Source organism: Apostichopus japonicus, chromosome 16 (genome assembly GCF_037975245.1).
Source record: "Apostichopus japonicus isolate 1M-3 chromosome 16, ASM3797524v1, whole genome shotgun sequence".
NCBI lineage: Eukaryota > Metazoa > Echinodermata > Holothuroidea > Aspidochirotida > Stichopodidae > Apostichopus > Apostichopus japonicus.
Genome location: NC_092576.1, coordinates 10,787,338 through 10,813,610, shown reverse-complemented (window position 1 = coordinate 10,813,610; position 26,273 = coordinate 10,787,338). Strand labels below are relative to the sequence as shown.

General features: G+C 36.3%; 1 protein-coding gene and 1 long non-coding RNA gene across 14 annotated transcripts in view; one reads left to right on the top strand and one right to left on the bottom strand.

The window, feature by feature from the left end:
* The window catches only part of LOC139983816 (uncharacterized), a 29,091-nt gene extending 6,660 nt beyond the window's left edge, over positions 1-22,431 (bottom strand). The window contains exons 1-3 of one of the 12 annotated variants that reach the window (XM_071997618.1): positions 22,199-22,428; positions 19,856-20,021; positions 19,379-19,555 (exon numbers count right to left, since the gene is read on the bottom strand). Coding sequence is in view for 3 of the 12 variants with exons in the window: in XM_071997623.1 (XP_071853724.1) it covers positions 13,978-15,449; positions 16,916-17,116; positions 22,199-22,238 (1,713 nt within the window). In the remaining 9 variants the exon portion in view is untranslated. The other 11 variants (XM_071997623.1, XM_071997624.1, XM_071997617.1 and 8 more) reach the window with 11 other exon arrangements.
* Positions 3,546-6,701, top strand: LOC139983533 (uncharacterized). 2 transcript variants are annotated; one of them, XR_011798730.1, is made up of 3 exons: positions 3,546-4,340; positions 5,015-5,170; positions 5,447-6,701. It is a non-coding gene; the product is annotated as an uncharacterized lncRNA (long non-coding RNA). The 2 variants fall into 2 exon arrangements; XR_011798729.1 differs by having other exon boundaries at positions 5,442-6,701.
* Positions 22,432-26,273: the final 3,842 nt, after the last annotated feature.

Here is a 26,273-nt window from a genome sequence, read left to right as displayed (position 1 = left end):
GTCACCTAATTTAGCCATAATCTTGCTACGTTCATTTCAATAGTTTTTCCTGTCTAGACTCTTAAACTCGTCCAGCAAGCTTATGGATTTGAATTATGGGTGTTCTAATAAAAAAGATAACTTGGCCAAAAAAAGTGTAGGCCCGGGCCTACAGTGCTACATACTGGCTACGCCCCTGAGAGTTCTAAATTAGGATTAGATCTCTTACTGAAATATCGCTAACCTAATAAGGTGATCAAGAGTACAAGTGTATGTAGAAAAAGGGCACATTTTTAACCTGAGGAAAAGTGGGGGGCACTTGCCCCCTGTGCCCCCCGGTTCCGCCGCCCTTGAACGTACATGTACAGAGTAGTCTTACTTTTCCACTTCTGATACAAAGATAGTCCAGAAATGTCTTTGATACAACTGTATAGCTAGTAAATGTTTAAGTTAGCCTAATAGGAGAAGGCGAGAGCTATCCGACGATTGCCATCTGATGCAAATTTGTCAAGTGTTTTCTCAACTGAAATATTATCTGCGTAAAAGGTTTCTTAACTACATGTTAAAAAACTGACAAGATCGGATCCTATAGTCTTTTCGGCGGGTAGAGTGTTGAATGAAATTATCGTGCTACATACTGGTTACGCCCTGATCATATGATATCATTATCAGCAGGTTTTGTTTCCTGTTTAAATTCTTTTACATGTTCTTTTACATAATATATCAGAAAGACAAAAATAGTGCTCTTTTACAATTTTTCCAGTAGGATGATTCTTGTTTATTGTCCAATGCCTGGACTTTAATACATTTGACGAACTTAACTGATGGACAATATAAACTTTCATATTTTGTAATACAGCCAGATGTGCAGTGGCCTAAAAACAAATATCGTTATCGCAGTGTATTAGCAGTGTAATAATTATTTATAGGAAGTGCGTATCACGTACGATTGCTAGCTTAGCTTCATAACATGCTGTTCGTGCAACAAGTTAGGACGACTCATTGAACGCACGTTGTCGACGTTGTTGTGCATACAGTCCGTGACATTCCATGGAGTGCGGTTAGGTCGGCAATATGTATTTTATTACGCAGTGGCCAACTGTATGCTTGTAATTGGCCATAAGCTAAATTTAGCTAATTGCATCTGCCAAACTAAGTAAGTGTCAGTAGGCGTGAATGTTACTACGATTACAATCGAGTTAACGGAGCTGACGAGTATTCAAGATCAAAAGAGCACTGAGAACATACCATGCTAAAAAACGACAGTTTAAAAAAAAAAAAAACGACACTGAAAGGGGGGAGCGGTCGCTCCCCCTGCTCCCCCCTGGCTACGTCCCTGAAGAAAACCCATACAAGCCCAAAATTCGTGTACAAGACTATCCAAAAATCCAATAAAGGGGACGAGATGAAGTTTTGTCTGAATTGCTGAGACCTTTTGAACGTTATGTGTATATGTACAATCTGATATCAATTTCACGGATAATTGAAACGGCTTTACAACTTGATAAACTAATCTGCTAAGTTATATATCACGAAAAGCCACTCTTACCTTGAATGCTTGCTACTTGACAAGTTAAACGACCACTCAGATATGTTTACAGGCTGCGTCCAATTGTACGTACACTTAGGCAGTTAGTAAATAGCAGTATACTATATACGCATGGTATAGGGTTTGTCGGTATTAGTACAAATTACAACTTACAGCGTACACTACTTGATATATCATACGGTGAGAACCATACACGCCAAACGAACCAACCCATAGACGTGTATACGAACAAGGAAGTAGTCGTGCTGGCACGTAATATATGTTGGCGGTCTAGAAAACCCGTAGGAAGTCGTTGCATACATTAACCTCTCATGTTACAAGGTCATATAGAGAACATTGTTTCCTATATTGTTTCACACATGCCATCAATAATGATGCTAGGCATACAGTAGTGACTATATAAAGCACGTAGTCCCGCGTACAGCCTAACGTACAGTTGTGTACGGTACGTAAGGTCAATACAACTGTCGGGCATGCGTCCGATTATTGTTTTGGAAAAACCAAGCCGATGTTATTGTCTGTATTCTTTATTCAACCGAACTCTTAAAATGGGCCAAATGCTGCTCCCCCCCCCCCCCCCAAGAAACACAACGTCATGCTTGTGTGATTATATACTACAGAATAGCATACACAATCAGAATTCTACACCGTCGAGAAAGAAGGCATAATGAGGCTTTAATGATTAATACCAAAAGAACAAGCGTTAAGAAGATAGATAAAGAGTAAACAGAATGTACTTGCTTCACGTCGAACGTAACTCAATACATGACCGTTTCTGATTAGCTATACAGTGGAAAAGTTCAAACTTGAGGTTTCTTTTCAAATAAGTGTCTTGTTATAAGAAAAAAATGAAACTTTTACAAGTATATATATTTTTATATTCCATATCACATCATGACACCGATAGTATCATTAAATGACGTTTTGCGAATCTGACGTTTCGATAATTACATATTTTGCACTGACAGTAGGAATATTGTCCTTGGAAAGTGGGTTATGTATTTAACTTACTTGGGACTTCTGCTCACAGATAAAAGACTCTTAGATGTGTTCAGTGGAAATGAAGCTATTTGTTAATTTTGCAAGTGATGGCTAAAAAAAAATAAAGCCAAATTGTTAATGGCTTGCGTCAGACTGTTAAACTTAAATAAACGGACAAGTATAGCAATAACCCCCCCCCCCCAAAAAAAAAAAAACGATTTAAGTACAGACTACAGACAGAAAGGGAACACCAATAAAAGCCCATAATGAACTTCTCTCCGCCTCGATGCTAAAGTCAGAGCGATACAGATTGCTACCCTGAAACGAGATTTACAGAACCAAGAGATATAATAATGGGATATAGCGTTAAGCGTGATGGTGATGGTGATGATGATGATGATGATGACGATGATGATGATGGTGATGATGATGGTGATGATGATGGTGATGATGATGATGATGATGATGATGATGATGATGATGATGATGATGATGATGATGATGATGATGATGATGATGATGATGATGATGATGATGATGATGATGATGATGATGATGATGATGATGATGATGATGATGATGATGATGATGATGATGATAATGACGATGATGATGATGATTGTGTTCGTTTATCGTTGCCTCAGTGTATGGTTGTCTGTCATGGAGCGACAGTTGCTCAGACCACACATCACAGTATAAATATTAACTGCGCGAGTAACGACCACAAGACTCGACACTTTGTGTCGTATGCGAGAATGACAATCGACAGAAACCGGGACATTGCTAGCAAAATCGTTAATCACAATAAATTGTTGGGAAGTTAAACTGGAAAAGATTGTCACGACAGAAAGTCCACGTATACACGAGAAGTGACAGGTCAGGAAACTGCCGCGCACATTGCTATTTAACTGTAGAGCATGTAGAGTGCTTTAAGTTCAATCCCGTGCCCTAACTTGGGAAGTATAGATGAGCGGGACCTGCATTAGCTACCCAATATGACGGAAAACGTCTGACAACACGGTGAGTTGTCGTTAAACGTATAGGCCATCAGCTGAAGGTCGAAATTCGCTTGTTTCGTTCCAGCAACTGCGGGTCTAAAATTTCTCTACAGCATTGAATACATAAATTAACTAAGATTAATGATCCAAAAGTTCTCCATGTACTTTCCTGCAGTTTTTTTGCAATTCCGCTCGAAAGATCGAACTATATTTTTTATTGCGTATGTTAAGAAACCTGCCGTTTTACGTTCAAAAGTTGTGCGCCAGTTAGATATCTGTACCATGTGATATGAATTGTCCAATGAGCCATGAGTTCTGTGTGCAATCTATGTAGAAAACAACAAACATGGCGGCTCCCACGGGCGCTAGTCAGTCTCCGACACACGGAAATCTACAGTGCTCAGTGCACATTGAATCTGTAAAATTTGAAGCAGTCAAGGCACTGACGAATAAACGATGGACTAAAGTTACTTCCTGCGCTAAAGATTGGCTTAATCTCAGCGGCGGAGTTAGTGATATCGCCGTACTACTGATTACTCCATGGCCTACTACGATCAAGCGTGTGTTCAACAGCATAGTATGATGGGGTTCCACGATAAGTGTTACAGGCGGTTCATTGATAGCAAGCACATTGCTGCAAGAAAACGGACAGTTCCAGAGGAGACCCCATATGATTTTAAACGAAGAATTGACGGAAAAGATCGAGGAAACCAAGCAGAAGCTCTGGTGTATTGCCTGTTCAATTTATTATATGTGGGAAAAGAAACAATACATTACTCGGCGTTGCAAACGGGTGCAGGACAAGCTGCAGCAGGCAGAGACTTTCGATGGAGGTAAGCCTAAGCATACTACACGACTCTACTTGTACTTCTGTGGCATAGTTGAAGTGTTAAGAGAAGTTGCATAATGCAAGATCAGTAGCTCTTGAGGGATAGAATCTAAGTCAAAGGGCACAGTGTTGGACCTGAACATAATATAATTAGTGGCATGGTCATCTGATTTGTTTTGTTATAAGGTGGTAGGAACAGAAATTTGTTTCAAATTCTCCATCTGGGGCACTAGCCTAAGTGTTAAATACAGGCTTCATAGTTTTCTTACTGTGGCCCTTTATTTGAATGATAGAGATATTATATTAGTTAGAAAAATAAGTGTAACAAAGGTGCAATATGGTTAGGTTTGCAAGGTCTTATGGTCAGCCTGTCTAGCTTTAACAAAATGAACAAGTATCTGTCTCCTTTATGATTAGTAACAGATATAATCTACCATTGTATAATTTAAACCATAACATTAAGAGATAATGTACTGTACTGTTAAAAAAAGCCTGTTTTAATTCTTTTTTGCATGACACTGGTTTGCAAAATTTGAATGTGTCTTTGTTTGTCCATAGAAGATGAGCAGATCACATGGTATATAAATAAAATTGTCTTAGTTCTTATTTGTTTAAACTTACATTTTGATCAACAGAAAATGCAAAACAATTTGCTTTTTTTATTTCATTTTATTAAAGTATTGCTTCGACAAGCAGCAGAGCGGAAAAAAGATGAGCCCAGATTTTATGAATATTAGAGGAAAAGACCGTGTTGCCATTGAAGTGAGGTACCACTCTCTATGTTGAAGAAACTAGATACAATTCTTGACAAGGAAGACATACAGATCTTGAAAGGTAAAGTACTCTCTTTAATGTGTGGTTCATTGAGTGTTCAGGGGTGGATCTAGGACTTTTGGAATATGGGGGTCCTCCCCAAAGGAAAATTAAAAAATTCTCTAAACGCTTTGAGATGCAATATCAGGTTAATCTTTCCATTGAAATTATTAAAGTAATTTGCAACATATTTCTAGCTGAATTGTGATTATATTGGTACCCCATCATAAAATGTGAGACTCAAAAATATCCAATTTCATGGTACAAGGTGTTCTGTTCATCTCCTCCTCAGAGCAGAGTTTACCACCAACAAAAGATGCTCTGGTCCAGCATGTTAAGCACTGCACCAACCCGGCTGCTATTCACAGTAGGGCATTGCAGCAAAGGATTGATGCACTCTCACCAGAGGGACATGGATGGAAACTTGAAAATGATGACCTTATAATCACTTGGATGACGAAGCCACCTGACCCAGATGTTTTGCTTCAGTGTGTCAGCAGTAGCTGTAGAGTCGGCAAATGTCTTAAAAGAAGATGTTCCTGAATGAATGCACAACTACCGTGTACAGACCTATGTAAATATAGAAATTGCAGCAACTTCCAAGAAGATGTTGAGATTGTTGATGCAGGGGAAGATGATTTGGAGGATGAACTGTGATGGTGTTAAATCTTGATATCTTAGTCTGAAATTTTAATCAAGTTTGAAGTTTGTGAAGAGGGTTAACTTTTTCAAAGTCATGTTGTCATTATTTTGTTCCCCAGGGTTTAAAGGAACCAGAAAACATGATCTTATTCATATATTCATTTTAGCTATTAGTAGTTTTATGTAGATTACCCTACCTACCAGACACCTTATGATAAATATCCACATTTTCTTCAAATCACACTTTTTTTGCTGAGAGGGGAGGGGGGAGGGGGGAGGAGGGTGTTATGGGCATGCTTTACCTCTTGCATATTCACAACTACATTTACTGAAGACGATGACGCAAATACCGCGTCCTGAAACCAGTCAGAGGTTTATATACTGTTGTTGGGGAACCATCGCCCCTGACCCTGTTCCAATATCACGGTTCTTTATTGTTTTGCCGTAAAATTTCGTTACCTGTTTTGTTCATATTGTTAACACGTTTTGTGCATCTGTTCAAGTTTTGACTGAAGGATATTCAAGTCTTTAGTGACTTTTATTTCATCTAATTATCTTCACCTCTACTACGGAACATGACTTTCCCATTTCCATACCATGTCTGACTTCCATGCAGTGAATTGAAGTGGATCCTGTTATAACTAGTACAACTGTCCTTGGATGAACTTTTAATCACTTATTAATTCCTCGCCGCACCTTTTGATGAAGAACCTGTATCTTGAATCATCGCAAAGGCCCAGCTCTACTACACCATTGAGTGTATCGACCCAGTCTTAATAGATACATTATTTCTTTCTATCTGGGGCTTAAGTTAACTGTCTTCGTTATTCACTTATTTGTACCATTCACCTTTATTATTCATATTATTTGTAGAATATAGAACTATTATTATTCAAAATACCATTCGAAACCTTGTCGATCTTTTCTTTTATACGTTAACTCCCTTGGAAACACTTTTTGCAGGAATACGAATTATAAACATGTCGTTTCTGTAACATGGAGAAAGTACCTAGTTTTGCAGAAGACTGTAGAAAGAGTACTAAGGTAACGGATATATACCGACTAACTTTATTTCACATCTACGATATGCCATGATGTCTTAGTGTGCCAACTTATATATTGATTTATACAAAAGAAATAACTCACTGGTCTTGGGGCATTGGCACATCTCATTGTAACTAGGGTTTCAGCTACATGTAAAGTAGAGGGGGAGGGGGTCACATGTGTAAAACAGTTTGCATGGGGAGTGTAACAATTATGGAGAGGAACTTTTCATTATATGTGTATATTTACGCATACATGCACAGACGAAATGCATAACATAGGGGGAAAATCTAAAAATATTTGATTTATTACAAAGCATTATATCCGAGTTTATTAAAAGTGGTACATTTTTATAATTAAAACCCTTAAGTTATAATGTGCAAAAATTGTATTTCATATTTCAAAGTTGAAAATGTGATTTTTTACCATTTTGGCGAAAATGGAGGGGGGGGGGGAGGGCACAACTTGTGATGCCTGAAAACAACCCTCACTGACCCTTAGACCAGAATCCTCTTCCACCATTCTTGTAACCCTGACCCAACTATTATACAAAAAAATATATCAGTCGTAATTAAACATATAAGAAAAGAGTGGTATGTATGCACCACTGTACCAAATCTAACGTTAGCACATGTGTTCCTAATACATAGCATCGTAGCACGTAATGTCTACATAACATATCCAATTTCAAGGGTGCGTTACAAAAATACTGCAGGAAATTTTTTGGAGAACTTTTGATATAATGTTTGTGATGTATTAAACTACCCAAAAATGCATTAAAAGTCTAGACCCGGGGTTGCTGGAACGAAACTGATTTTACAGCCACATTTTGAGCTTCAGCTGATGGCCTAGTATACGAACTAACATGATATTGACAAACCTGGCTACTGATTTAACCTGTTCAACTAACCATGTCTCAATGGTGTACTCGAGGATGGTCCTTCCAGGATACCAGTGAGAGGGGAGAAGGGGGTACCGTGCCATACCCTCTCCCCCAATATGAATGTTTTGAACACACAATAGGAAAAGTTAAGAAACATTCACTCAAGTTTGAGAATTCCTAAACATATAATCAGTTCAAAGCTTTGCCAAATATATATATATATATATATATATATATATATATATATACATATATACATATACATATATACATATATATATATATATATATATATACATATACATATATATTTATATATATATATATATATATATATATATATATATATATATATATATATATATATTTATTTATTTATATATATTTATATCTTATATAATTTATACCCATTCACACACCAGTGAATCACTGTGGTCGAGTGGTACGGACTTCGGTCTGTGACACAAGATCCGGGGTTCGATTCCTACTTTCGCCTAATGAGTCCCACAAAGACGAAACCGGTCCTGAAGTGGAATTTTTCTGGTGTGTTGTTCTTTATTTATTTATTTACTTTATTTCTATCATACCACTTGCTACACATTCATTTCTTATTCACGGCTTCCTATAAAGAGTAGTTATTCTGTGTATACATTGCCAGATTCAAAGCACCAGGGGTGCACTCTGTACAGTCATAACACTTGGGTTTGTTATAACTTTTAAAGTAATTGCAATAATCTACCAAGTTTGGATCTTACATTACCTATCCTGAAGAGATCTTCACTTAATTCTAACATTTTCTCTGATTTTTCTCCCAGTTGCACTACTGATCCCATACTTCATCCAAACTGCATAAGTCTCCACCTTGTGATATCTCTTTTCGTGTCTTGTAACGTGCATCCTGAACAATCAGTAATACAGGAATATCATGAAAATCCCATACAATAGCTGTGTTCCCTTATGTCACCTAATACAGTTTTCATTAAGGATCAATCAATGATAGTGATTGGAAACTGCGTTTCAAATTGCTATATCTATAGACCAGACCATCATCTTCAGGCATTGCCAATTTTAAAATTTGGATTTGCAAGTGAAAGAAGGATTCCTCAAAGAACTGACATTTCAATCATAACAAATGATTTTGGGTAGAAGAGGTTACTTGTGTTAGGAATGTGGATATCATTACAAATATAGTTTATAAAATGTGGTTCTTTGATTTAGGAAAGAGAGTGGACATGTCGATGTTAGGGCTGGGCTTGTTAGGGCTGGCTTATAAAGGTTAGGGACAACTTCTCTATTAGGAAGTTGATTTAGATCAATAGAGAACAAAATTTGGAATTGATAATTTTATAAAAATTGCAAATTATATGCAAATTATAATATGCAAATTAGGATGTACTTTTGTTTTAATTGGAAAACACCAAAATACAATAAAATCACTAATGACTTCAAAATTGACTTCAAATTGTATGATAAAGGTTATTCTGGGGTTGCTCTTTCAGATGATACTTTATTTTCTAAAATCTGTTGAGGATTGACAGAGTTATGACTGATTTCAATTAGTACAAAAGTTGTTTACTTTGTTTACTTTCGAAAATTACAGCCTAACGTTGGCATAACGTTAGGCCTAGCCTAGCCTTTTTTTGTAAACAACGCTATTGACTTACGATTTCTGGGTCCTCAAAAGGACCGAACCTTGATAAACTGGTTCGACCAGAAGGTCCTGGACCTCATCATGGTATCTGACCAATCGTCCCACATCTTTAGGGCCTATTGGGCCGTAAATTTGGGCCACGGCCTATTTGAAAGTGTACCCGTACGAAACAGTCCATTGAGGTAGCATACGCCCATTAAAAGCCCCATTGACTTACACACTAAATCACAAAAGTAATGTGGTCTCTAAGTCTAGATAGAAGTTTTCACCATCTTAACGCTACCCATCACCGGATAGCTGACACGTTGGCCTTTCATGGCACCATCAATTTTCCGTACCATGACCATGAACATTTTTTGCTATCCGAGCCGGAAGTTTTCGTCACTTGTAAACAAACCTCTTCACTCAGTGGTAAACAAATTTCCTACGCTGCTCCTGGGAAGCCTAAAGGGGTCTAAAATTGCCTCAATTGACCCAATTGTTTCACCACATGTACTTCCATTCACGCTCTTCAACATGAAAGCCACAAAAAACTAGATTATGATTGATAGCAGGTCACAAAAGATGTTCTCCTGCTGCTTTTTGGCACTTTTCCTGAGGGAGAACAATCGAGCGGATTGATATAGACTCTAATAGGAATATGCCACCTTGAGACTGTACACTAAACATTCAATGAAACAATATTGCGCTAGAACCGCCGTTGCCATCGACTTACAAAGGAATGCGAGGGCGCTATGCCATAACTATCAATTACAAATGTTGCAGTGGCCTAAATATCTCAAATAAGAAAAAAAAAAACACGTACGTAGGTTGAAGCGTTCGGGAATGAGATTTTTCTCAAAAATGAACGGATTTGGACGATTATGGTGTCAAATTACAGGAAATTTCAAGGACATTTGCATTTTTCTCAGAACTCTCTATAGATATATTCCTGAAATGCTCAGAATATGTTCAAACATGTAAGGGTTTATACCAAATATAATGGGGGGGGGGGGGGGTTGATCAACTCTTATTTTCTGTCACGATTTTTATGAAGCGAACATCGATTTTTAGCCAAATTACGTCATTTTCAGGTTGACCTTTGACCTTTGAGCCCCACCCACTAAAAATATTCCACAGTTACCCCCCTTTTTATTTGTTTTATACACAAACGTATGGTCTTAGCTACATTTCAATACCTTAATGAATGTTGTAGGATGTAAGGTGGCTGAGTACTATTGTTTTTTAAATTCAATGATTATTTTGGTCGATATCGACCAAGGGAGGATATAGGGGTTAGAGGATTGGTTCAGGTGTCTGACATGTCTTTCTTGTATGAAAGAGCTCAAAAAGGCAAACAGAACAGTGAAGAAACTACCATGATAGCACACTCTGTTTAGGAGATATCACGCTCTGAAGATATAAACATTTCTTTGAAAATGACTGGTGTAGAAAGACTAACTGTGAGGGTGTGATGTCACATCCTCACTTTCTTAACATATGTGAATATATTTCAATAAAAATTAATTATATTTTTTTCACAAATCTAAAAAAAATATAATAAAAAATCCTTCAGATGTTTAATCTCTGATACTTCCCTTGACAAATATGAGATCCACATGACATATCTTTTGTTTGTAAGTCATAAAATCTCACAAAACATTTTAATAAAATAACAAAGACTTTTCAGAAATGTGAGGATGTGACATCACAGCTAGTCTGATTTCAGCAGTTTCTACACAATCAGATAGAACTTTAAATTTGAATATCTCCGTAACGGAATCAGATATTTGAACAGTTTCTTCATCATTGTGTTTCTTTTATTGTCTTCTTTCATATAAGATAAACATGTATATGACACCTTAACTAATCCTTTAAAGATGACTTGAGGACGAAAAGAAGGAGAACCGCCACTGGATCCAATCCGAGTGCATGATCTGCATTCAGTGTTTAATGAATTGGTAAGGCAAAAAAAATGCAATTTATTCTATGAAGTATGTTTAGATTAATTTAGAAAACAAATACTCATGTGGAGGGAAAACTGTATCTGATATTCAAAATGGCCAAATTGTGACATTGACATGACCAATGACAGTGGTTATAACACCTGACAGCTTGGACCTGACAGCTGTGCAGTGCTGTACTAAGTGGGTGCGGGAGGGTGGTCCACTTTGGGTACCGGTCAGAGGGTGCCATTCCATAGCTCCCCCTTCCACAAAAATGAATATTTTGAACAAACAATAGGAAAAATTAAGAAATATTTACTATAAACAATGAGAACATATCTCAGTTTAAAGCTTTGTCAAAGATATCACAATTTTCAATCATTGAAGGGTACTTTTAATGACATATACTGGGACCAAACGTTTTTGCCCTAAACATAAGATCGTAGTGGTGCACTCGGTTTTAGGGGGAAAAAACACAATTTAATAAAATGTTAAGCTCTCTTTTATTTCTATATACAATGCTGGAAATGTCATGATCATGATAGTACTGTGAAATAATTTTTTTCTACATTAAATTACAGGAATTTGATCAAATGTGATCTCAGATCTGTGATATCGTTAAGACAGATCTCCTCAAAAAGTTTCATCTTCAAAATTTATTTTCTTTTGCTTCGTTATGAAATGTGATGCATTCGTATTGTTTGTATACTCGTTGGTTGTTACTAACTGTAACCAGGGCGGCATAAAATACTACCGGTTTATTGATGTAACCCGGCGGTCCTTGACCGAATTGAGACAAGCGGGGGCAAATTGATGCTTCTTGATGAAACTAGCAACTTTTTCAATACCACTGGAAATCGGCCAAGTTGAAAGGGACGAACAGTTCTCGAGTCTGTCAGCCGGTAATCTTAGCTAATCCACCTAGCCTGATTGTTCAGTACTCTATTAATTCAATTCAGTTATTTTTTCAAAAGGATAATTATCCAATAAACAAAATAAATAACAAATAAAAACATAGACTTTCTAAACTCATTTTGCGGTTCCCAGATTACTGAACTTTTTAATTACACTTTTATCAAAATTTGTGATAGATAATACGACTAGAAAATAGTTTTCGCCTTCTACTTTAGAAATATTGATAAAAATTATTTGATTTCAAATACCTCACATTAAAAAGAATTGCTTTTCAAAATAAACTGTTTTATTTTAAGTATCAAGTATAGTAAAGGGCATGTCATGACAGACGAAAATGAAAAGAAAAGAACAAATGGATGAATTATATCCGAACACACATGCTTGGTGGATACAGTACAGATGATGTTACCATACACAATACTAATTACAGGAACAAGAAAAAGTAAATATGAGAGAAGAAATAAACGGGGAAAAGGTAAAAAGGAATCCAAACAATTTCATAATGTAAGTTTGGTTTAAAGAAAAGGAAAATTGTTAAAACATTTTGTGAATAAGAAATGCTATGAGGATGTGGTTTTCATTCACGAATCCAGAAAAGTTGCATTATTCATAGAATAAAGTTAAATTTGGAGAACGCAAGACAGAAAAAAATCTATTCTGCTTCAATATATTAGTTTTACAGTATAGGCAATATTTGGAGTACAATATGACCTCATATAGTGTCAGAGAGGTACATTGGACCATGACGGTTGTCAGAATGGAAAATTAAAAGGTCATTTTGTCGGCATACTTTCAGCTATTATTAGTTATATGCATGTCTCACTATTATTGGCTAATGGACAGTAGATATAATTATACCTTAAATTAATAACAAAACAAAGAAAACCAAATATATAGGGATTTTTTTGTTAAAGCATATCCTAATAGCATTGAATTTAATTCGGTACTGACCTACGGCCAAATGCTCAAAAGGAAACAAAAAATATATATAAAATCAATCAGGCAAGTCTTCGGGTTATTTTTATTTGATTAATGTACAACTGTGTGCGAACATGATGAGACCCGTTTAATTGTAGGTTAAGACGAAAGAAGAAATGTTATCATTTCTTATTTTAAATACTATACATTTAAAAAATAACACAGACATGCGGCGCTAAGAATTCAAACCTCATGTGACCGTCAATTTCCTTTAAAGTTGTTTTAACATCTTTGTGAAGAAACACATGAGCTCAAGCCTGCAGGAATTTATGTTTACAAGTTCGTGGAGAATGTAACATGGATAACAATAACTTGTGTTTAATTTTGACTTTATTTGAAATGGTGATCTTCGTCAACGGTGATACGGAATGCGAGAATGGGGTATAGAGTACGGGGGGGGGGAGGGGTTGGGGGTGGAATGTTTCGATTCAAATTATGTTGCGTTTTTTATTTGTCGCATGAATGAATTGGTATAAGCACATTAAGTAAAATAAACGCTTTATAAAACTTTAGTCAACTGAAATGAATAACAATTTACACACAACTCATTGATGTTTTAAACGGAAGAGGTGTTATAGGGAGAGTCGCTGAGCGGAAATGACGTAGGTATATCACGCACAGCAAATATGGAGATTTCTACCGTTAGAATATGGTGACGTAACCAGTATCTTTCATAATAAACGTTATTCCAATTTTGATGAATGTTTATCTCAAAACTATGTGCTATAATCGAACTAAATTGTTTTAACTGGTTTTAACCTTAGACGTCTTCTGTAACCGAGATCAGATTTCAGTGCTGAAATGTACGTACTATAGCATTAGCAAGAGTAACATATCCAGTGTCGATAAATCGAGCGACACTTACAGGAACATCCATATCATTAGATGATGTTCCTTCATCACACACTTTGACAAACTCTCCAGTCTTCTTATAGTTTACAATCTTCCACTCTTTCTCTACTCCCTCACCGATGCACAATACCAGCCAATCAGCAGCAGTCCAGATGATATTGATCGGTAACATACCAGACATAGCTAACGGAAGCTTTAAAGTACCATAATGCTTGACTGTACCATCAGCATCTATCAGTATGACGTCATCAAGACTTCGACCAATGATAGCAAATAAATTACCACAGTAAGCAACTCTGGATATAGCATTAGAGCGTACACAGTCTCGTGTATCTATTACTCTAAGAGCAGATCCGGAGACATTGTACTCTCGAATAGAGTGGTCACTGCTGGTAGAGATGATAAACTCATCGTTAGGATCATCGTTTGGATAATGTGTAGCAATACTGGTAATCCAGGAACCTTCAGGTACCTCATCAATCACCAAGGATGAGACTGATGTTACATAATCATACAAAGAACCTGTCCAGTGAGGATGTACAATGAAGACAGTATTACCTACAGCAAATAATGTGTGTTTACCGTCATCATTATACATATTTATATTCGACATAACTACAGGATCATCTTGATTATCAATCTTCTCCAGATGTCTCCAGAATTCCTTACTGGAAATTTTAGGATCAATACAAACAAGAAGAACGCCGCCACTCGTTTGTCGTTCATCAAATGTATGTAATAACTGATCAGCACGCAAGATTACACTTCCGATCATCATACTGACTGTAATGCTACAGAATGCTCCATCATTGGGTATCTTCCTGTACAAGAGATCAACAGACCTTTTATTCAGCATCTCCTTCTGTTTCTCTAATTTAACTTTAATTTCAGCCGTTTTCTTCGTGCTCTTGCTTATCGTTTGGAGTTCATCAAGAGCATTCTCGTGTGAAAATTTGTGACATTTAGTTATTATTGCGAGTTCGTTTTCTAAAATCTGCGATTCCCTTTCCTCTTCAAAGATCTGCTTTATGTCAGCTAATTCCTTTCCAACTAATAATTCTGTTTGTAATCGCTTGTTACTTTCAACTTTTTCGATCAGTGTAAAGTAATCCTTTTGAACTTCATTACGAGATTTTTCATTACTACGCGCCAAGTTCTCTTTCTTTTCTTTCCTAAGCTGCGCTGTCGAGGCGATCCCTGTTTTCAACGTTTCTAGTTCGTTCATAAGCGTTTCACGGCGCTGACTCATTTCATTGGAAATTTTGTCGAGGCTAATGACGTCACAACCAGCATCCCGATTATGTGACGTAAAGGCACAGTCTGGACAGATTTTTGAGTCACATAACACACAAAAATACTTCAATGGTAGTTCTTCATGGATGAAACATGTCTCCTGTGCCTTGACGTAGCCTGAACAAAAATGAGACAAATAGTTTAATTGATGTATTTGTTTAGATTTTGTAAGTGTTTATTTACTGCGACTTGAAAGTTTAAGAGCCAAATAAAAAAAAAGAGAAGAATAATTTCGTTGACGAATTGGGACATTGGTCCTAGTCATTTCAAGTGGGATGGGCGGGATGGAGGGGGGGGGGGGGCTGGTTATTCAAAGAAGAGGAAGTTTCCCAAGAAAGTGAAAGATAACGATGACCTCTATCAAGTATTCCCTCAGTACCGTGTGGAAGGTTAGTCGTGTTCAAGGCTCCCCCGTTATTTGTGTTATAATTTAAATTTGTGTTAATGAATGTACCGTAATATATCACTGGTCTTTATTTGTATTCAGAAATTTTAATGCATTTTTACCCTGGAAGATAACTGTAAGTCACCCATTCTTCTACCCCCCCCCCCCCACACACCTCACACAACATTACGCTGATACTGTTGACAACGTTTCTACTTTCTAACAATGTTTACTCTCATTTTCTAACATGTGTTGACTATAAATTTCCTGCATTATATTGCAACATATAGGAGGCAGAGATGCGTGAACGATACATTAAAATGATCAGAGGCAGTGCATAACCTGCCCCCCCCCTCTCCTTGCACCTCCCCAATACACCTTTCCTTTTTATACGTTAAGTATGTAATGAAATGCGACCAGGTGATGCTATGATATTCCGACTTCAGGAAACTAGATTAACGATTTCGTGATTAATAAATCGCTTACTAAACTAAGCCTTTAACTTCTTAAGTTTTAAGTATTTCATATTGCGGTGTCGGTACTATGTAGGTTGTATATGCTACATAAGTAAGATATCTCTTACCATGTTACTTTGATTCGTATTTGACCCTTCCGCTAAAGTTCCGCGCGTCGTATGAAACTTGATTGTTGTCTAATACAAAACACATCTCTCTTTTGGTCAATATATATAGCTATGGGATACCAGCGTATATACCCACACGTACTATGAAGTATTTGTAAGTGTTTGATATCTTTAATATATACAGGGCCGTAGCCACGGGAGAGGGGGGGGGCATGATAACACATGCCTCTTTATTTTCCCTAACCCAATATTCTTAAATGGCTAACATTTTATTTCACGCATGCTAATTCGTCAACTTAAGACAAATGTAGTTAAAATGATGGAATTTATAGCACCATTTTGCACCTAAGTCCCATTAAAGAAATCAAATTTGCTGACAGGGGTGGCTTCCTCCTCACAACGATTGTCACAAGTATTTTGTGCCTAAACTAAACATTTGAATTCGTACAGACGGTAAGGCATGTATGGCGTAATTAAAAGTAATATCAACACAGGCGTTAATTAAACTGATCTTTCCTGACACTTAAAATGGGGGTAAATTTGGTTTGAAATCTCATTTATATCAAGACGTCCTGCTACACGCTTGCTTTTGTTTGTAAACGTATAGTAGCCTACCTGTTAGATGCGTCTTTCTGTAATTCTTCAACAGATTTGAAGCCTCCAAAAGCCGAAGCTCGTCTAACCAATCGATAAGTACGTTAACCTTTCGTTCGTTGAGCAGGTCATGACCTTGCAAAGCAGCGAATAATTCTCTAGCGTTGGTTATCAGCTCTCTCCTGGCAGGACTTATATCTTCACATAGGAAAGCCAAATCCTCTATATAATATATATATATATATATATATATATATATATATATTTATATATATATATATATATATGTATATATATATATATATATATATGTTTATATATATATGCTATTATGATGACTGGGTGGTGACGGATATCAATCATTTACTAATATAACAAAGTATCATTTTTTTCTTGGTCAGTGAAGTTGTTATGCACTGGATTTGTAGCATATTAAAGTATATGCTTTGCTGTATCCTTTTCTTCAAATGGTCTTGTATATAAAAACACGTTATACTCGTCGGAAACAGAACTAATTAAACGGTAACTACAAATATGTCTTTAACAAATAATGCGATTAGGCCTGCAGAGATTCCCCATTGTATTTTTTGAATCATATTTGTTTTTCAGCATCACCAGGGCGATTTGTCAGTCATACATACTTGACTTATAAAGTGTACTTCAATGAAGTGTCTCAACATATAACATCATAAAAAATGTATATATATAATTATCAAAATGTATTTGAAGATGAAGAAAACAAGCAATTGCATGTTTTCAGCTTGTTGTTACATGATCGACTGCCCTATAAAATTCATCACGGCTAAATGTTCGTAAGTAAATGTAAGATCAAATCTAACAGACAGATTATAGGCTCATCCATTCGGTAAATACACAAAAGCTCTTAAGTGGAGAAGAACAATTAATTTTGTCTACAGCAGTAAATGAAAATGAAATATTATATTCATTAAAACGAATACAATTAAAAAAGAAAATAGACCTACCTACATCACATGCCCAGTGTGTCCTTACCCCTACTAGTTCTACTGTCCTCCCATGGGAGGTGTGGTTACTTGTTTTTGCATTCTTATGTGTAATGGTATATATAGTTTTTAATTTGCCTCACGATTAGTAGGTTTCACGTGGAAATCAGTATTGCATTTTCCACCTTAAGCAGTTCACAGACTTGCTACCTTTCGTGTTACGGATGTCATACTGTAATGTACACTTATACAAACATGTTTTTCAAGACAAATGCCGAGTGGGTTGGGACTCACATTCAATCCGTTAAGTCATTCAAAATGCATCGTTAAGTCGTTGATAGGGCTGAGACGCAAAATTGGATTCCCGATGCTGGTATCTTTACAGTTCAAACAGGCATGTGTCATCAAGAATGCACGAAATATATAAATGGCCTACATACTAACTTTAATATTTCATTGGATTTCAGAGTGATCTTACCGTACTATTGATTAGTTTTCCACCCGTTATATGTGCTGATACAATGGACTTAGCCTAATATATAGCTAATTGACCAAGCAGAATTTGGGTAAATACAAAACGCTGAACGAAATAAATGAAATCTGAATGGAATTAACATTGGCAATGTCACATTACTGAATTGCTCTGTTGTTTGTCCTGAACATGGTATTTAAAATGCACGCCACGATATCGGATGCTAAAATGGTCCTTTAAATTTTGCCAAAGTGTACGTTATTTTAATAGTGCGTAGGAAAATGTGTTACACTTACCTTTCGGGAATGGAACTTCAAGTTGACATTTTAGTGCATGAACCCAAAGTAATGTAAAATACAAGCAATGTATACTCTATATACTACACAATAGTTTTAAGACGAAGTAACCGTCACGCGAACAAAAATGTAGGGTATATGTCTGTATGTGTAAGGCTAGCTATAGACAGAACGGTATATCAAAGTCCACCATAGGGATTTTATTAGTTTAATAAGAAATACTTGAAATGAATAATCTAAATTCTTGAACAGTATATAGACTTGACTCGAGTCCACACGAGGCTGATAAGGTCAAATTACTCAGTGATCCCTTAATCTTCTTTCGATTTCGATGTCATATAAAGCAAACCATTATATTGTATCTCAATGTAAACATTCAATACAATTGATATGGCGTCCGATCCGAGTTAGCTGAGTCATGTTGTACCAGAAAAAAAAAACTTCCAGCCTTTGATAAAGGTGGTCGTATTCATAGACATTTACTATTTCTACAAACCGTTGCGGTCGGCTAAGTATCCGCTATACGATATGACCTTAAGATAACATTGTGATCGTTCAAATTGCCGTTCATTGCGATAATTTAATTCATGTTTGTTAATATTTCTGTCAAACATACTTCCAGCTATCTGAAAACAGAAGCCCAGAAACTGAATGTTATGGTATATACCCTGAAACCATCGTCATCACGAAGCCCTGTCTTCACCAGGTACATGAATAAGCAGTCATTCTTATATGTTAATCATATTTTACGTACTATTTTAACAGGGCATCACCATTGGGGTGGTGGAGTGCATCGTCTCAGTCCTCGGAGATATCCGTCGAGTCAGATTGACGTTTGTCGGGAAAAAAAACTCATCAAGAGTGATGTTCAATCCAAGATGTCGGGTAGTTTCATGATGGTCAGTTGCTCTGCCGAGAAGGAATCTGAAGTCTGTGTTATAACATGTACCCTCATGATGATGTGATTTTGCAAACAAAATATGATCTATAAGATCGGTAAATCGTATGCCAGTAACCTTTTCTTTAACCTGGTCATTGGTTCTATCATTTTCTTAACTCTCATCGAATAATATAACCCTGTATTGATTTTGTGTGATCTGAAAAATATATCTACAGTAAAATCCCATTTATGCGAACTGCTCCGGACAGAGAAGTGATAAAATTTGGAAATAAGAATACTTGCAACACCATACATGAAGCGTTTTCGCCTCAGATTCTGATTATACCTTACCACACTGGTTAGGTTGAGCAACACAGAGTATATTTTCTCACAGTGAACTGACGCTTTTGGTTTGGTTTAATTGGTAAACACTCTCTTTATATCAGTACGTCAGATAATGCAGCTGGGAATGTACGGTTTATGTTTGCAGATACTTCATTGGTCAAGTTGGACACAGCTAATGCAAAACAAAATATATTGTTAAATGTGGATGTCGGATTCTTTCAAAGTTTCGTCTTCTACTTATAGTTGTGAACTTGTCCTATATATGAAAATATGTATGATGATACCATGGACTAGGCTTCATATAAAACTTATTTACACAGCAGAAGTTGGTACTTGAAAAGTAATAAATTACGCATTTTATAGGAATTGAGTAAAAAAACTCCAATTGTTGTATAAGCTGAAACATCCCACATTTTTCAGCAAGGTAAAGGTATTGGGTAAATTCGCAATGTTAACATCTTCATTTCTTCGCTTATTGAGTCAAAATCGACTATGAATTTCGTCGTAGTGTCAGTATGTAAGGCTAGACAATATTTTGGTATTCCGTTTAAGGTACAGTAACCATCTTTACTGACTACAACCGGTAAATAGTTTTCCTATGATGATGGTAAATTTCCAACTGGAAGTTGCCTTTATTCCACCATTTTTTGCTCAACAGTGTTATGGTACATACATAGTTTATATGTAATTGAAGCAAAGCAACTTCTTAAGAATGTGTCTGTATGAAGAAAATGTCATAGTGTGAGGAATTCGAATAGAATGCAAAGAAAAAAGTGTACATTTTTTGTTGGGGGGGGGGCAGGGGTTGGGGAGTTGAGTGGGTGTTCCGTGAAAGACATTTTCATGAACTGTTTGTTAATTAGAAGATAATGGCTGACTTCAAACATTTCTCAACAATCCGTGGGGCCGACACGGTTTCGTAATATATATCAATCACATGTAAAAGGCAAATGTAAGAGTAGTTAGTATTTATTTCAATACGTGAAATGAAAGCTCACAAATCTACAGTTTGATCCTTTTATCGTTACTTAACGCTATTGAAATATAACCAGATAAACAAAAAAAGACGTCAGGGTATGATAATAAAACACATTGAAAGGAATGAATGAAATCTGTATGCTGTTAACATAGTCTGCTTAATGTAACTGACTGGCTCGGCTGTTTGTGCTATCTTATTTGTTTTGTTTCATATTGCACGCCATTACCAGATATTAAAATAGTCTTTAGTACTTCGCTTATATACATATTACTCTAATGTTACATAGTATTTTGTCAAAATAAAATAAAACTGTTTGCACACTGCTTATTCACTGGAGAGCCTGTGTAATAGAATGTGTAAAAGTAAGTTGGCCTGACGTTTCGATCCTAGCAGGACCCCCTCCCCCATCACTCCTCTTCTCACAGCTCTCTTCCACCCTTTTTTCTCCACACCTTTCTGTCTTTGTCCTTCTCCAGTTTATTCCCTACCCCCTTCCTTTAATCCCCCCCCCCTTGTCCCTCTACTGTTTATCTCCTACCTCTCCTCTACCTCTCCATCTCTGGTCTACTAATCTCCTTACATCTATCTCTTTGTGTTCACCATGCTCATTAACCTGTCTGTATTCTGTGCGTGTTTTTGTCCCTTCTGTTACTGTTACTTGTCATTTAGCCTCTGAAGAAGATCCCGCTAGGATCGAAACGTCAGGCCAACTTACTTTTACACATAGTAATTTGTGTTACACTAACATTTTCGAAAAATGACGACACTTTATGTAACTGAGTGGCTATGTTGTTTGTGCTATTTGATATTTGCACTGCACGCCATTACCAAATGTTAAAATAGTTTATTGTATTTCGCAAATGTACATTATTTTAATATTACGAAGTAAATTGTGGTACACTTACATTATCAAGAACGAAACTTCAAATAAGCAATTCGGTATTTGAGCCCAATGGAACGAAAAACACAAACATTTTATACTATATATACTGCCGATAGTTTTAAGACAAGGCAACCGCCATGAGAACAAAAGTGTAGCCTGTATGTCTGTATGTGTTTAACTAGCTATAGGCAGAACGGTATCAAAGTCCACTCTTATAAGAAATACAACATTCTCTTATTTACTATAGGGAAGAATCAACTCTTTTACCACTCGTTCCTTAAATATAATATTCGTTTTGGCAACGTCATGAAGTAGTTAGCATTTAAGGCTTGATATTACAATGGTTGACGTGATTGGACAGTTGTATGAGCTTTTGAACGTTATGTGGATGTTTACAACTAGATATCGATTTCACGGACAATTGAAACGGTTGTACAACTTGATAAAGTATTCTGCAATGTTATATATCACAAAATGCCACTCTTACCTTTAATGTGTTCCAGTTGATAAGTTAAACAACCACTCATATATGAGTATAATCTGTGTCGAATTTACGTAAACTCAGGCAGTTAGTAGATAGCAGTATACCATTTGCGCATGGTAAGGGTGTGTCAGTACTAGTACAACTTACAGTACATTACTTGGTTTGGCATACTGTGAAACGCAAACACACCATACGAACCAACCCATAGACGTGTATACGACTAAGGAATTAATATATGTGTGGATAACCGTGAAAACCCGTCGGAAGTCGTTGCGTTATTAACCTCTCATGTGACCAGGTCACATAAATATCATTGTTCCTGTATGTTTTGTTGCCAGTCAGTGTTCAAAATTCAATAAATATAAATATATATATATATATATATATATATATATATATATATATATATATATATATATATATATATATATATATATATATATATATATATATATATATATATTTATATATATTTATATATATATATATATATATATATATATTTATATTTATTGAATTTTGAACACTGACTGGCAACAAAACAACAAAAACAACGTGAAATTGAGTTACAGTTGTATGGGCAATATGCGATCAATCATCAACAGCCATAATAACCGGCTTCTATCACAAAATGAGCTTAGACCGCAGCTGGCTCAACGCATATGCAATTGTAGAGTAAAACTTAATTGCCCCCTCAACGGGAATTGCTTGGTGAGCAGTGTAATATATAGGGCCGATGTTACTACTGGTGATGACACCAAATCATACATAGGGCTATCGAGTGGCCCCTTTAAGCAAAGGTACAGTAACCACAGTAAGTCATTCCGACATGAGCGTTACGAGAAAGAAACAGAGCTTTCCAAACATATATGGGACCTGAAGCGTAAAGGTGCCCCCTTCGTTATTGAGTGGAGCGTACTTAAGCATTCCAATACCAGCATGCGTAGATCCGGTCAATGTAACTTCTGTATTGATGAAAAGCTTTGTATCCTCCTGTCCAAAAACCCGCATTTACTCAATAAGAGATCTGAATTCATCTCCAAGTGTCGCCACAATAGGCTCAAACCAATGAACCGTGCACGTAAAAAATAGGGTTCGTGTTCCCCATAGAATATATCCGCGCAGAGAGTATTTGTTCAGTTGTCTGACGATCGCCACCCTAAGGGCGTGAAACTCCGAGTAACAGCTGTACTTACCAAGGCATTTACTTATATATATATATATATATATATATATATATATATATATATATATATATATATATATATATATATATATATATATATATATATATATAGGGGTGTTGTTTGATTGGTTCATGGTCACCCACATCAACGTCATGATCAGCAGCATTGGTCCTACTAGGAACATAGGGAAAAATATCTTCCCTCTCGTGAATTAATTGCTTTAATTCACACTGCACATTTTCTGAAAGATGGCCTAATTTTTCTTAATCTGGCGTCTTGACAATGTAGTCAACTTCACCCACCTTTGACTCTACTGTATAAGGCCCATGGTATCTGGCCTGAAGTGGGTGTCCAGGTATTGGAAACAAGACCAGTACTTTGCCTCATGGATTAAATACTCTACCTTTGGCATCCTTATCATACCACCTTTTCATTTTGCTTTGGGCCTCTTTTAGATGATTCCTAGCAATTTTCTTTGCTCTAATAAGCCTTTTCTTGAATTTGGAAACATAATCCAAAAGGTTTGTATCAATTTAATCATTCAGAAAGTTTTCTTTCAGAAGCTTTAAGCTTTAACTGTACGCCCAAATACTAGCTCAATGGGACTGAAGCCTAATGTTTCCTGAACTGCTTCCCTTGCAGAAAACAATAACAGGTGAACACCCTCATTCCAATCCTTTTCAAAATCGAAACAGTAAGTCCTAAATATATTCTTTAGAGTCTGATTGAATCTCTCTAAAGCTCCTTGGGACTCCGGATGGTATGCACTAGAGGTGTATTGTTCAATCCCTAACTCCTACATGACTTCCTGAAATAAGCCTGACGTGAAATTTGACCCTTGATCTGACTGTATCGACTTTGGAAGTCTTACTAGAGTGAGAAACTTGGTTAGAGCATTTACTATTGTCTTAGCCTTAATATTTCTCAAGGGTATAGCTTCTGGGAACCTGATAGAGGCACACATGATAGTCAACAGATACTGATTACCTGGCTTAATCTTAGGGAGAGGTCCTACACAATCAACTATAACCTGACCAAATTGTTCATCAAACGCCGGTATAGGCTTCAATGGAGCCGCAGGGGCTTTCTGATTAGGCTTTCCCACTACTTGAAAGTGTGACAAGATCTACAATACTCAGAAACATCCCGGCAGAGGAAAGCACTTTGCAGAAATTTACATGAAGTAATTTAACTCAGGAAAATTGCACTCATTGTCAATTGAAAGTAATGATTGTATCCATACTTCATCTTTGTGGCTTCAAGAATCAAAAGAGTTTCATTAGCGATATTTGTAGTTATTTGCAATATTTACAAATATAAAACTAGAAATAACATGGGTCTATTTCTTTCAATCTTTCCGTTGAACACAAACACTAGCATTAAGGCTGATATCAGTAAGCTAATGTGAAATGTGTGGTAGTGATCATTCTCACCTGTGTAAATATGCTCATCATTGTTTGTCTTCACTTTGGAGTAAAAAACACATAGAAAGACAAGCTACAGTAGCCACTCTACATTGAGGCTAACTTTCCGTTGTCGTGGTAAAATCATGAAATATGGCAATCTGTATCTGCCCCATAACAGTTCTCTCGAGTCTTGTATAAAGTGTATTAAATTTTTCGAAACTGTTGAGGTGGACATAAAACGCCCTTGAGACATTTATAAACTTACACACTGAAATTTTCCCCATAGATCAAAATAGTCCAGGAGAATAAATTTGGGTTAGACATTTATCAGAACTGAACGTAAGACTAGCTTAGGCCTAACTAGCCCTAGACTAGTACTAATAATTGAACATTTGGTTTCTATCTTGATGCTGGATTGGAGTCATAAGAAAATATGTCATTGTAAAATCAGCTTGCAGTATAGTTTAGGATCTGTATTAATTTCTATGCTTAAGAAGTTGAAGATAGTGGTTAGTACACCCTGCTAGTTTTCAATTTTTGAATTGTAGTTCTAACCTTGTATCTTATGCGATATGGGTATATCTTAGATATTCCGCTAGGTGAACGTTACTAATTAACGATAATATATATGATGAAGTTTCGCGGAAGGAGTGCTTATATCACAGTAGCGAACATTGTTATAAAATAATTCAAGAGTGTTAGCTCAGTGGTTAACGCCAGTCCCTGGTTCTACTATAACTACAATAACTAACAATAACTAATATCATGGGTTTCATTACTCATAGATGTACTTTTAAAGCGATAGTCCATTTTTTTTTATACTAGTGATAAATCAAAAATAATTCACTATCCTGGTGGAATATGCATGCAATTCCCACATTGTGTTGGACAGAGCTCCAACTTTGTTTTAAGTTGAGCAAAATTATTAATACCCGAATAATGTAGTGTATTCCCAATGGTAAAGTATCGTGTTGGATGAAGACTACATGAACAAATCTCACAGCATCTATATATTACATCACACCTGTTGGCTTCGAGTTTGCTTTTTTTTCAAAACATGTCAACTTCAAATGTTTTTATCTCGAAAATGATGCCAAGGAATTCAAAAGCTTTCCCCAAAATGCTTAGAATATAATAACTTTCATACGGTCAAAAGAAAGTTTGCTTTGCAAGTCGGCAATCCCTGCTTCTGTGCGAGATTTTTCAAAGCTTATTCTTGGATTACATGTGCATAAGTGTGTTTCGTTTTAGCAGGTAATTGGAATTCTTCAAGCTTACAGTCTTTTATCCTCAAATGAATTGTTCGATATCAGCTCTCTCTCTCGACTCTAAAAGAAGACACTTGCATACAGCAAAACGCACATGTATATACGTGTATTTTGTTTTAATTTTCTCTCCCCGTTTTTCGTTTAATTAGTATTCAGTTGATGTAGCCTTTATGCCCGGCGTTGTGTGTTTAGAGATCTACATTAATAATCAATGTGA